General features: G+C 29.2%; 1 protein-coding gene across 1 annotated transcript in view; it reads left to right on the top strand.

The window, feature by feature from the left end:
• The first annotated feature begins 2,402 nt into the window (after positions 1 to 2,402).
• LOC141588428 (serine decarboxylase-like) overlaps positions 2,403 to 15,169 on the top strand; it is a 36,988-nt gene continuing 24,221 nt past the window's right edge. Inside the window, exons 1-3 of the mRNA XM_074409871.1 lie at positions 2,403 to 2,658; positions 2,763 to 2,994; positions 12,117 to 12,310. Coding sequence (XP_074265972.1) covers positions 2,451 to 2,658; positions 2,763 to 2,994; positions 12,117 to 12,310 — 634 coding nt within the window. The 5' untranslated portion in view covers positions 2,403 to 2,450. The remainder of the gene's footprint in view (positions 2,659 to 2,762; positions 2,995 to 12,116; positions 12,311 to 15,169) is intronic.

The following is a 15,169-nucleotide window of genomic DNA, read 5'->3' on the forward strand; positions in this document are numbered from 1 at the left end:
TGTTTCCTGTTTCGTGTTATTGTCTTTTGTTTGTTTCTTTTTTTTTTTTCTGTTTGTTTGTTTTTTTTTAGTTCTTGTCTTTTTTTTTTAGTTTTGATGAGTTGTGAATGAGCGTGTATTTCAATTTTTGTCTTTGTTGTTTATTTTGTTGCTCCTTTCTTCCAGACCTCGTTTCAATTTTTTTTTTTTTTTCTGGGTTATATTTTTTTTATTAAAGTTAGAGATCTACTTTTTAATTTTGTGTGGGTTGGTGGGAGAGGACGATGGTGGTATTGGTCTCATTTTTTAGATTTACGAGTGCAAATCTTAAAAAAAAAATATCACATTTATTATTGTTATTATTATTAGATTTAATGTTATATTTTTGTTAGATGTTTTTTTTCAATCTCTCTTTATTTGATCTAGTGTTGTTGATGTTGTTTTATCATGATTTTTATTCTAGATCTAATAAATATATTTATTATACTCATATTTTTTTACATTTACACTCATATTTCTTTGCATTTACACTCATATGTCTTTACAATTACACTCGTATTTCTTTACATTTACACTCATAATTTTTACATTTACACTTGTATTTCCTCACATTTACACTCGTTTTTATTTAAATTTACACTTGTATCTCCTCACATTTACACTCGTATTTCTCTTAAATTTACACTTGTATCTCCTCACATTTACACTCGTATTTCTTTAAATTTACACTCATATTTCTTAACATTTACAGTCGTATTTCTTAACATTTACACTCGTATTTCTTTACATTTACACTTGTATTTCTTTACATTTACACTTGTATTTCTTTACATTTACACTCGTTAAAATTATATAAATTTGCACTCATATTTTTTGTGGATATGAGTTGGTGGGGAAGGACGATGATGGTGGCGTTTTTTGGTAGTCGGACTAAAGTTTTACTCGTAAAGGACAAAGTTACACTTATAAAGGACCAAATTCACACTCAAAGGACAAAATTTACACTCTAAAACCTTCAAATTGACTAAAAAATTAAATTTACACTCTTAAAACGTTACATTTACACTCTTAAAACATCAAATTTACACTTGTAAAATGTTAAAATTATATAAATTCAAAATTTCCGTCTTAAAAAATCAAATTTACACTCTTAAAATGTTACATTTACACTCGTAAAACATCACATTTACACTTGTAAAATGTTAAAAGTATATAAATTCAAAATTTCCGTCACAAAAAATCAAATTTACACTCTTAAAATGTTACATTTACACTCGTAAAACACCACATTTACACTTGTAAAATGTTAAAATTATATAAATTCAAAATTTCCGTCACGAAAAATCAAATTAACACTCTTAAAATGTTACATTTACACTCGTAAAGCATCACATTTACACTTGTAAAATGTTAAAATTATATAAATTCAAAATTTCCGTCACAAAAAATCAAATTTACACTCTTAAAATGTTACATTTATACTCGTAAAACATCACATTTACACTTGTAAAATGTTAAAATTATATAAATTCAAAATTTCCGTCAAAAAAAATCAAATTTACACTCTTAAAATGTTACATTTACACTTGTAAAATGTTAAAATTATATAAATTCAAAATTTCCGTCACAAAAAATCAAATTTACACTCTTAAAATGTTACATTTACACTCGTAAAACATCACATTTACACTTGTAAAATGTTAAAATTATATAAATTCAAAATTTCCGTCACAAAAAATGTTACATTTACACTCTTAAAATGTTACATTTACACTCGTAAAACATCACATTTACACTTGTAAAATGTTCAAATTATATAAATTCAAAATTTCCGACACAAAAAATCAAATTTACACTCTAAAAATGTTACATTTACACTCGTAAAACTTCACATTTACACTTGTAAAATGTTAAAATTATATAAATTCAAAATTTCCGTCACAAAAAATCAAATTTACACTCGTAAAACATCACATTTACACTTGTAAAATGTTAAAATTATATTTCCGTCACATTTACACTTGTAAAACTCATACAACATTACATTTACACTTCTGAAATCTAAAACTCAAAACTGATTAATTAGGGGCTAGAGAGAGAAAGAAAAATTAATTAGTGTGTAGAAATTTGATTAGTGGTAATTTTTTTGGGTAATTTTCAATCTCAACCATCTATCTCAATCCAACCATCCACATTTTTTTCCTTTTCTTTTTAATGACCTTTAATCAAATTCATCTCAACCTTCCATTTAGTCCATCCAATGGCCCTTAGAGGGACTTATGGACTCAATGGCCCATGTTGGACTCATTAGATCTTACCTATATATATATATATATATATATATATATATATATATATATATATATATATATATATATATATATTCCCAAATGCTATCAACATAAGCATCGAAACATATAAACATTAGAGATCAAAGAGTGAGGCATCACAAAAACCTTGTAAGAGTGACAATGGGGAAAACAGCTGAGTCGCAAGTTGGGTCGAAAAGCGAAGACGCAAATGAGATGGTGATGAACGGTGACATGCAGTCTGAATGTTATGACATTGTGGAACCAGAAGCTAATAATGGCAGCGAGTTAACTCGCTATTCCGATACGCGTATCACTTCTGTCTTCACCTCGTTCAAGCAATCTCTTCAAAACACTAAACTCAATCTAGGTAACTCGTTATCCCTTCATTATCACTTACAAATAATGTTATGTAAAGCAGTTTTACATAAGCAATGTGTTATGAAGTCTATCGGGAACATCGTCTTCTCACAGGATATGGGCTCAATCTTGAGTATGACTATAGTGCCTTGGACGATTTATCAAGTCATCTAATCAACAACTTTGGTGATCCATTCATGGGCTCCAAATTTCATGGTAACTCGAAGAAATTTGAGGTGGCGGTTTTAGATTGGTTTGCTCGTCTTTGGGAAATCGAGAAGGACGAGTATTGGGGATATGTTACTAATGGTGGCTCTGAAGGAATCCTTCATGGCATCTTTCTTGGGTAATTCTACTCTTTTCCTATATCTTTTTATTTTAATTAAATTACTCACTCCGTACTAGACCAAATGTAACACTTACTATAAACGGACGTATACATCAAAGGTAACATTCCTTATTTAGACCACAACATTACTAAGTTATCCTTATAACCATTTGATATTTATACAAAATGTCATTACATACTCCAACTACTAACCCACAATTAAACCCACAATTACATACCCCACCTATTTTTTCCTTCTTTACCCTTACTTTTTCCACATTTTCTTAAATACTCCACTTTTCCCTACGTTATCTTTGGTGTGGTACGGAGGGAGTAATTGTTTTTATAACCCATTTTATTCCAACCACTTATTTCTCTCAACTTTTTTTCCTTTTATTGGTGATTCATGAAACTATTTAACAAAATAGTAGTCGTTTTAAACTAATTATTCCCTCCTATTCATTTTAACATTCTCCCTTTCCTTTTTCATCAATTCATATAACTCTCCCCATTTCCTTCTTTAGTAAGTTTTATACTTATTTTAATCACCTTACATCACAACAATATTCCACAATACTTGTACCTTATCTTATTTTAATCATCTTACCCCATAACAATACTTATTTTAATCATCTTACCCCACAATAATATCTTCCCTCCCTCCAATTACCTTACACCACCACAATACTTTACAATAAAATAACTCTCCCCTTAATTTGCGTGTCTTTTTGAAAGGGGGGAGTTAAAATGAATAGAAGGGAGTAACATTTAATGGGTTCACGTAAGCGTCAATTTAAAAAAAAAAAGGAACGTGGGTTTTGTCTTCTAAGCTAACTAATATTGGTGTCCGGTGTCCGAACTACCTCTATTTAGCATTAAAAATTATTTTTAATTAAATAAAACTACTTAAAAGTTGCATAACTCACAAATTTATCATCAATATATTTTCTATGATATATTTTAAAATTACGATGAAATAAATTATGCGATAAATTCACTACTCCCGCTATTAATATTTTACTCAAATCGATTAGTTAGCTAATTGTCAATATATACTTTCTTTTGTTGTTAGTAATTTTACTTTTATTATATTCGTTATTACTACTGTTACGTTCACTACTTCTACCGTAATTATTGTTACTTTCACTATTGTTACATTAATATTGATAATTTCACCTACTCCCGTTGTTACTTTTATTACTTTCACTACTCCCGCTCGCTGCTAATATTATTACTTTGACTATTCAAATTCAAATGAGTGAGTACTATCATATTACTATATACAATGCTACTATAATTCTTTTCACTATTAACAAAATACTTTTACTATATAGGCATGCAATTTAATTTTAAGAGACTTATAAATTTATATAAATATATTACATAAATGCATTAAATCAAATCGAAATAATTATGGAATATTATATTTGTCTGGAAATCTAGCGTGATTTATTTACCTTTTAACAGTTTCTAAAATATAACATATATATTATATTTGTGTATGTTAAATAAATAACATCTTTGTACTAACTAATACCATAAGTGAGGCATGTTTATTTTAAAAAAAAATTATCATATTCTGGTGTTCTCTAAATTTATACTTCAACCAAAGCTATCGATTAAAACTGGTGTTCTCCAAATATTTACATTGAATTCCCTTGGTCAGGTCTATCACACAACGCTATCGATTAAAACTATATAGTATAATTAATTTGTATCGATTTATTTAATTACGTTGAAATCCCTTGATTTTCGGATTATATAGAAGATTGATAAGCTGTGAATTTGCAGAGTTGCACCCTTGGCATGCACAACGTAAATTCTTATATCCTACACCCATGTGTAGGATATTTCATACTCCCTCCATCTCCCCACTCATTCTTAACTTCCTATTTTATACTCCCTCCATTTTCTTATTTTTACCCCATTTGCTTTATTGCGGTCTTCAAGATGTCACTTTGACCGTATTTTTCGATGTCTATATGTTATTTTTTTTCCTTAAATTTTTTTTCGTGAAAGATGCCTTGATATTAATTATAAATATTTTAGTATTATAAATAAATAATTTTTATTGTCCAATTTATTGATGGTCAAAGTTCGAAAACTCACCTCCAAAAAGCAAATTCGGTGAAAGTAGGAAAATAGAGGGAGTATATTTTTTTTTTTAAATAAAAAAACTTTCAGTTTTGAAGTAGTTACCACTATCATATTCACTTTAAGTGTTATGTAACGTTATATTCACGATATGATGGTCAAAGTTCGAAAACTCACCTCCAAAAAGCAAATTCGGTGAAAGTAGGAAAATAGAGGGAGTATATTTTTTTTTTAAATAAAAAAACTTTCAGTTTTGAAGTAGTTACCACTATCATATTCACTTTAAGTGTTATGTAACGTTATATTCACGATATGATACTATCATATTCACTTTAAGGGTTGTGAATGTGACAATATTGTTTAATGAATATGTGTTATATAGGACGATATTCACAATATGACACTATTATATTCACTGTCAGTTAGTGGATATGAAAGTGTAGTTTGATGAATATGTATTATGTAGTGTGATATTCACCACATGACTCTATTATCTTATCTTCATAAATAAAAGATCATTTAGAGAGTTTCTGTGCGTCCTTATCGTCATCTCATGCAGTTTTTTTTTTTTTTTTGTTGAAATTGTTAAATGTGGGACCCACATTAAAGTAAAGGAATTAATTTTTAAAAAACTGTCGTTGTTGATGTTTTGTACGTAACTTTTTATACGTAAATAATTACGTTTATGATTTTTTCAGAATCGAAAATATTTATTTATATTACATTTACACAAAAAATTATGATTTTAACAGAATAAATTAATCATAATTTACAAATAAAGTTTATTATTAACAAATAAAGTTAAACTATTTATGAATAATGAATAGTTTATTATGAAATTATGAATTTTTTATATTATTATATTATATTGCATTGCATCAAATAACAATAAATTACATCAAGTTTATATTACACTATATAACGACAAATTACAATTGATAAATAACAAAAAAAAAATTATAATCTTATCTTTATTAAAACACAGACATTTAAAGCTACCACGTCACAGATTTGCTTTTTTACATAATTGTTAGCTTCCTATCATGCACAAATAAATCAAAAAATTATCCACCGCTCTTTGTATTCTTTTCCTTTATTTCAGCCTTGCAATCAGTTTTTTTCATTGTTTGTAAACTAAATCTTCACAACAGAACAAAAACAATTATCATCATTTTTACAATCATCCCCAACCTAACATAATACGTTAACCAAAATTCAGAAATTATTTAGATTTTAAATAATTAATCACAAAATGCCGTTTTTTTAAAAGACGAAAATAATCAGTCTGAAACAAGGATTTAGGTGAGTTGCGGTATTGTTGGGTCTTAATGTTATTTGTATTTGATCAATATATAGCAGGCCAAAAATTAACATAAACTATACTGAGTAGATGGTTTTTATTATAGGGGTTGCTATAAACCATTGACAAAATATTATACATAGTTATGCATTTTTTTTCCCACTTTCTTAAATTTTCCATTAATTTTAAAATCTTCTTTTTTTCTTTTGGGGGTTAATTTTAAAATCGTATTCCCTCTATATCGGTCATTTATTTACTTTTTATATTTTTAAAGGATATTTTAGTCAAAGGTAAACAAATGATAATTGAGATAGTGGATTACTTTTTATCTCATTTTCACTCTTTTAATAAAAAAAATTAAAATCAAATCAATTGAAAAAAAATTACAAATCTATACAGATTAAAAAAAAATGAATAAATTCGACAAATGTCAATCGCATTGGCGATAATTCTAACATTTATAATATATAACAATGACTGGATGTGGGGGGGTCCACGTCTAAGATTCTAAAGTCGACTTGGATGCGAATCTCCCATGTCCCTGGGTCAAAATGTGTGAGATCCATGTTTAGAAGCAGATAACTATTTAAAAGAATTTAAAACTTAATTGTTTGAATTATTCGTAGAAATTGTATGGAGTACGGCTTGGTAGGAGCTTATTAATTTGTTTGATGGAGTTATAGGTTTTGATCATTGTTGGACTGCTTAAAAACTTTGGCCAATTTTCTAATTGTATGGCATACAGGTTAATAGAAGGATTCTGTTTTACACATAAATTCAACCCAATTATATCGTTTATGTTTTGTAATAACAATCAATTGTACTACATTTTCTAAAACATACCCATGCAATGTTGCACGGGTGTAAAACTAGTACTCACTTTAAGTTGAATAAATATGACATCATAGTTTGATTAATATTTATTATCTAATATAATATTTAGTTTGATCATGAATGTTGTATTCTATATCAAAACCGCATAATGTAAAATAATTTAGAGGGAATAAAAATTATTATATGCTATGAGATGTATATTATTATGAATATGTTAATTACGTGATGTGAATATGTGAGTAACATCAATATAAATTGAAGAACAAAAATATTCCAAATATGATCTTTACCGGAATAAAAATTATGAATAATGGTATATTTTTTTTCTAGTTTATAAAAATTTAAGATTTAAATCTTTTATTAAAAATAATTAAGGGTGAACAATTAGTTTTAGGTGTACAATATAGTCATACTGATTCTGTGGCATAGTTGGTTTAATGCATAGAGCAGCTGTCTCCGCAGTTTTCTGTGTAAAAAATTCTTCTTAACAAGATTTGAACCTTCGACCTCAATTGTAAAATGTTAATGTTTCAACCATTGAGTCACTAGTCTTCAATGTTGCATATGGAAAAAATTTAATATATCTTAAAAGAGCTTTTTTTCAGTGCTATGAATTACGTTTTGTAAAAAAATAGAAATTCGATGTACTAACTCATTAATTTTTTACTTTTTTTATTACTTTATACAAAAAAAATTATAATATACAAAATATGCCTTATAAGATGGAAGACGATTTGTTTAAGAAAAATTTGTGTCCCCCTTATCCCAAATTCCCGCGTCCGCCCCTGAAGGTGAAAGTACCATGTACCATACGCATGGGAGCATAGTATAATTTATCAATATCATTACTAAGTATCTTTTAAGATGATACTATCCGTCTTACTGATCAAGATATACCACTTGACACTTGTGTGTATAAGAATGCATAGAAAAAAATAATATATTTATCTTATATGTACAAATGGTATGATATTTAACCCATCGAAAACATAAGACGGATAATACCGTCTTAAATAAAAATCTGGGTATTATTGTATAAGGTGTTAATTATACTATGCACCCAAGAATTGAATAATATTGGGTGTATAATAACCACAATTCTACTCCGTCAAAAGAAATACTCCTCTCTTGGTTGGACTTCATTCACTTTGATGAGATTTTACAACAAAGATAAATGAATGACTTGATAAATAGCGTATTATTACTTCACCTTACATTGAACATAAATGAATGACTTGGACAAATGGAGTATATTGTTATTCCATCTCTTAGTAATTTATTTACTCTTAATTAAAATATCATCACAAAAAACAAACATAAAAACAAAAAAGGTTAACACATAATTGAGAAAGTATAATGGATCAAATGCTTAGCCATATTAAATTTGTTTCAGTAATATTCTTGACGATTTTTTCCAAATTGTTAAAAGTGAGAAGTGCTTCAATTACGATATCTTCCTTCTATTAAAGGAACACCATTTGGTACACTTTGGTTAATCATGTCATCCTTGTAGTTCCAAAAGCAAAATATAATGGCAGTTAAATTTCCTTTTCTTTTATATGTGTATGCATAAATTAACAATATCAATAAAAAATACAATAATTATGGTTAACCTGGTGTATATCATAAAAATATGTTATAAAAAGAAATTTAAAAGGTTTCTATTGCAACAAATTATGTCTTATGTTGGTGGGAGAATATGGCTTTTGTGGAACCCTATCTTAGTACAGGTTAAGATCTTTGAGATGAGTTCTCAGTATGTTCACAGTATGACACTCATATCTTAACTCATAAGAACATCTTGGCTACTTTTGTCAACGCTTATAACAGGTTTGTGGACAAGCTGGCTTGATGGATCAAGTTAATTAAATATTTCATGGATCATCACCTTCCTTGGGTTTGTTTAGGAGACTTTAAATTTTCCTTAATTGTTGAGGAAAGAGTGGGTTGTATTACTTGTGATAGAGAGATGCTGGAGTTTGGGGATTGCTTGCTTAGTTGTAAGCTAGTGGATCATCCTTACACCGGGGTGTGTTTACTTGGCTGTCAAACACTCTTATTGATATGGAAAAGTAATGTTTACAAACTTATTGAACTCTAAAGCTAGCTGAAATGAGAGCTTCGTCTCAAAAAGCTAAGATCTATCACATGCAGTTTAATAACATGAATTCTAAGTGTTTTTATGCTCATATTAAAGCTAGAAAACTAAAGAATACTATTGGGGTTACAGGGGGATGTTAGTGAGTTATTTTCATGGTTAGGAACACGTTGCTAAGGCCTTCCTGGATTACTACATGGCCTTTTGAGGACTATAGCATTTGTCACTCTTATTCCTAATTTTTGTTTACACAAAATTCCTTGATTTCCCCGCTTCTATTCTTGAGGTTATGGTCATTCAGTACGACATTGAGTCAGATCTTTTTGTTATTGATAGGAACAAGAGTCCAAGAGTTGTTGGATACTCTTCCGGCTTCTTTAAATATTTATGGGCTATTACTAGTCCTGACTTTAAGGAGGCAGTTATAGAGTTTTTAAGGAAGGGAAATATGACTTGTGCAGCTAATTACATTGTCAATGCTTTAATTCCCAAGGGCGGTTCTTCTAAGTCTGTATCTCTTACTATATACTCCCTCCCATCCAAACCAAAGGTAACATGGGAGGGAGCACAAGTTTTAAGAAAAGAGAGAAAAGTTAAGGGCAGTATTGGAATTGAAGTATGACCACTTTTAACTTGATTAAAGGAGGGCCACAAACATGATGGCATTGTATGTAAATAACAAAGGTATATGAGGAGTCTTTAGTAATGTTTTTTTACCAAAAAAGGAATGGGTAGTTTGGTTTGGATGGTCCGAATAAGGTAAGTGTTACCTTTGGTTTGGATGGAAGGAAGTAGTGTTTTTATAAAATTATAAGCAAGATTCTAGCAAATAGATGAAATTTAATTTGTGCTTGGTGAAATTGTGGGTCTGGAATAGGCAGTTTTTATAGAGGAAAATGACCTTTTTTATAACTCCATGTTGTGAAAAGGATAAACAAAATGTGAAAGAACTTTTTATGGGGAATTGAAGAAGGGGACAAAAGGTTGACTTCAAAAGTTAGGAGTGATTTTGTCTTCTTAGAGAGGAAGGAGGGCTAAACATAAAGGAGATTTTAAGCGGGAACAAGTCTCAAATAACGTCTTATATTAAGAAATGTGTTGATCATTTAGGTTCCATTTGGTAAAGTGGGTTGAAACTTATATTCTAAAATGTACGAACTTTTGGGAATTTCAACTTACTTCTGCCTATTCGTGGTTTTGGAGTAGTGTCATTCATTGTAGAGACTTGCTTGTTCAAATCTTGGTGAATGCTGAGCAAGTCAGACTGTTTCTATTACAAAGAGCTACAAGGCTAAATTTTAGGAGCTTATTAGACTAAGGGGCCTCTATTTCCTCAACATAAGACTTTTTGGGACTCTTTTAACTATGCTAAGAATATGGTGATTGGTTTACTGGCTGCTCAGAATAAATTATCTACTATTGATAATCTGTGGAGCAGGGATGTGGTGTTGGTGAATAGGTGTATCCTTTGTGAAGTTGGCCTTGAATCCATCCCCACCTTTTTTTTAATAGTTTGACAAGTTAAAACTAAGTCGCTAAATGTATCTCCTAGTGTTTGCCTTAATCAAGTCTTTCATTGGTATAAATACATAACTGTGGTAAAAGTCGAGTTAATAATCAGATACGTTGTGCCTTTGTATGTACTATATACTTACTTTGGCAACAAAAAAACAAGCGTATATTCAAGGATTCTAAGTCAGCCCATGCGTCTTTGGTTTGGCGCATGATGTTCTTTGGTTGTACTTAGGCTTCCTCGTTTAGCTGGTGATGTAAATAAGGGTGTATACTCATAACTTATAAAGTCATCGGGTTGGATGGGGCTTTGGCTGGGTCGGGTCATCGTCGAGTCGGGTTATTAACGAGTTTATTATTGAATCGGGTGACGTCGGGCTACGGGTCATCATCGGGTCGGCTTCGGGTCGCAATATTTTTGGGTCCAATTGGGTCGGGTTTGCTCGGGTTCGGATCAAGTCACTCGGGTCAGGTCAGACTTGTCAGCTCTACTCATAAGGCTGCATCTCTCTTGGATGTTTTCTTTTATTTGGTTTAAAAGTGACCTCACTGGCTTCCTTGTAGGATCTTAGGATCTTGTACTCTCGTATCTTATTATTAATATATTTTTGATCATAAATTTCTGCAAAAAAATATAAATATATATGAAACATTACTATAACATGCGAAATGCATTAATTTAGACAAATGAGTCATGATTAAAACGTTTTTAGAAAACAACCATTCCAAAATTGAAACAACTGGGGTTACTCTATTGGAAAATATACGCTTTAATAAAATCAATCATTTTCGAAATAAAATAGATATTAGACTAATACAAAAAACTATCTAGTGGTGGAAACAAACGTTGAAAGTAAGAGTTACCTTTTTAACTTCTTATGAGTGAATGACTATGTACACTTTATATAAGTAATGTGAGTGTAGGATTGAAGCAAGTTAATCGTAGAACTATTTTTATATATACTATGTGTAAATGATAGAATTATTTCAGGGAAACGTAAGAATATAAAGGTTGAACAACTAAAGTAGGTTAGTGAACATTATCAAGGACAAACAGTGATGAAAGTTAAGTTGGAGAGATACTTACATGAGAAGATCAAAAGAAGGGCTTTTAAAGGAAGGGGAACTAGAAATATTAGTCATTCATAATCAACCACTCAATAGTTTTATTCATTTTTAGGATGCATGAGTTTATTAACATAAATAGACTAGTTGTCTTATAGTGACATTTAAAGAGATGGACAACTACTTTTTAATGTTATCGTATAGATATATGTATACTAACTAATTCGTTTTATCCAGGAGAGAGATGTTTCCAGAAGGAGTTCTTTACCTTTCAAAGGAGTCGCACTTCTCTGTTTTTAAAGCTGCACGGATTTGTAGAATGAAGTGTATTACGATTGATACATTATTTTCTGGGGAGATCGATTGTGCTCATTTGAAGACAGAATTGCTACAAAATAAGGATAAACCCGCTGTTATCAATGTCAACCTAGGTAAATCTTTCAACAAACAAGGGAACAAATAGTTTTATTTGTTTTATTTATAGTACTCCCTCCATTCTAACGTATACTATATTTGACCAAATATTTAAAAAGAAATTTGGTCAAATGTAAAGAACTTGATTGAATAAGGTAAGTATTATTCACACAACCGTAATAACTGCCAGGAAGTAAAAATTGAATGAGGATGTGCCATAACTACTTCTTGGCTTCTTTCTGTTGGAATATGTGCCCTCCGACAATAATGCGATCACGACTGTTGATCATGATGATCACATGTTTAAGTCTCATTAAAATGAATACAATTGGGAAGTAATTTTGTTATCACAACCGGTCAACATATATCGGTAATGATTGGTCGACTAGAGTTTGACATTATTACGTCGTGTGACGGTGGTGATCGATTGACCCCTAGGTCATACCTAAAGGGCAACACTCTTAATTGATTATTTAATTAATCGTATAATGTTACGAGTTAATTAAATTACTTGAAAATTGACGGACGATTTTGGAAGTAAAATTTACGTATCATATTGAAATGTGATTAAATGAGATACGGTCTGAGTAATTAAATTGTATAATTACTCGGATGGAATAGATTGTTTAATGTAACAATTAAATTGAATGAATTGTTATAAATACAATCAGTTGTGATTTATAAATTGGTAAAATTTTTGGCATAAGTAATTATGAAATTACTAAGTCAATTTTTGTATGTGACGTATTTTTTATTGATACGTTGATTTTTAATATGTTAAAAATACATAACAAATATATATATATATCACATGTGACATGTGACATATTTACAATTGACAAAAATAAAATGGATCACTTGTTAATCCATGAATGCCGAAATGAAGGGGTAGTGGTAGCTAATATTGTGCTTGGTTAATTTATTATAAGAACACAATGATTACCTACTTCTTAGCCATGCAACTCTAATTTTCTTGTGAAGACAAAATTGTTCATGCATTGGCTCCCCTAAAAGTCCCCCCTTCCACCCGGTTTTTTATGTGAAAAACCATCATTGGTTTTTCAAATAATTTTACCTATTACTACACTAAAGGAGTTTAGTAATATTCATTCAAAAAAAACTCATCCAAAATATAAGTTCTAGAGAAATAAAATCCTCTCTTTATCTCTCATCAAAACCGAAAATACTTAAGTGTTTATAAATATTTTTGGTTCAATTTTCTACTAAGAATTAATATTATAACTAGTATTTGTAATATTAATTTAATTAAGAGGAGCCTTGGGTATTATACATAGGGAGAGATCTTACACTTAGATCTTTGTTCTTCCATTGGAATAGCTCAAGAACAAGAAGAGAAAGGTGATCTCTCTTGTGCCCTAATAGCCGAAATCTACTATGTAAGGACATGATTTCTCCTCTATTTTATTATATTGTTTGCATGCATAAGATCCGTTTTAATTTATGACAAATTAATTAGACATATATGAGTATGTTAAATATGTATATAGATCTACATTTCCTTCAATCGGTATCAGAGCCACGGTTGTTTGCATGCAAATTGGTTAAAAGTTTTTCCGAGTTATATGAATAACAAAATAAAACTTGTAAAATTTGTGTTATTATGATATATCACGAAATAATTACATGCATGTTAATATTTCTGGTCCTAAAGTGTTTTAGGATATTTTGGTTAATTTTTCGGATTTTTATTGTTCATATTTAATAATAATGACATTTAAATGTGATTTTATGAGTAAAAATGTCATTTTTGGTCGAAAATTAGCTATACTTCGAATTTTCACTTGGTTTTTGGATATGTTGTCACATATATTATTTTGAGATAACCTGTAATTTTTCATAATTTTTGCACTTGTTATGCTCGAAAAATGAATTTTTCATTATTAAATATGGATTTAAGAGAAAAATAGGTTAATATGAGTTAAATTTCGAATCTGGTCATATAAAATTTATATGTTGTCACATGCAATTTTACAAGACGTGTGTAAAATAATTGGCTATAAAGAAGTCTTTTAGCATGATTTATGAATTTTTGAAGAAAAATGGCATAAATAGTGACATTATTAATGAAAATTAATAAAATATAATCTATGACTTAGGAAAAACGTCTAATGTTGCATTTTATTATATTTTTCAGATCTAAAATTGAAAAGTTAATGAAAATAATTTTTCCATGTTTTTATGATTATTTTATTAAATATCGATAAACCGCAACATTGTTTTTCCCGAAAAATTTCCAAATTTTTAACCTAAGATTTTGAACATTATGAGTGTCATGGAATTTTTCCAGAATGTTCATGAATTTAAATTTCAAATTTTGAATTTATTTGAAATTTTGTGATTTATTTGAAGTTTAATAGCTTATTTTTGTAATTTTGGTCCTTTTATGAACAATTTTGTAAATAAAAGTTAATTATGGTCAAATTACTAGTGGAGACTATATTTTGAGTCCTAAGAGGTTAGGGTAATTAACTTATGCATAAATATGAGTTTATGCATTTTTGTGATTATAAAATGTTGAAATCACGCAAATCCGTAAAAACCGAGTAATATATGATATTGGCTAATTAAAGGCGATTTAGCATAAAAATTGAGCATGTTCATACATATTATAATGCTGCATTTTTCCTTTATGATTGTCATAATTTTTATTTATGTAATTTTGAATTATGTAATTTACTTAGTATGGCCTTAGATTTTTAATTGGTATTTCCCGAAATGTATGGGAATATCGATTCGGTTGTAATTTTTATTGTGATCTCGTATCACCGTTTTGTAATATTTGATAGATTTATTTTATTTTAGTTACAAATGTATAATAGGAAATTATGTAATTTATTATGTAATTTTATTCATTC

This window comes from Silene latifolia, chromosome 6 (assembly GCF_048544455.1).
Source record: "Silene latifolia isolate original U9 population chromosome 6, ASM4854445v1, whole genome shotgun sequence".
Taxonomy (NCBI): domain Eukaryota; kingdom Viridiplantae; phylum Streptophyta; class Magnoliopsida; order Caryophyllales; family Caryophyllaceae; genus Silene; species Silene latifolia.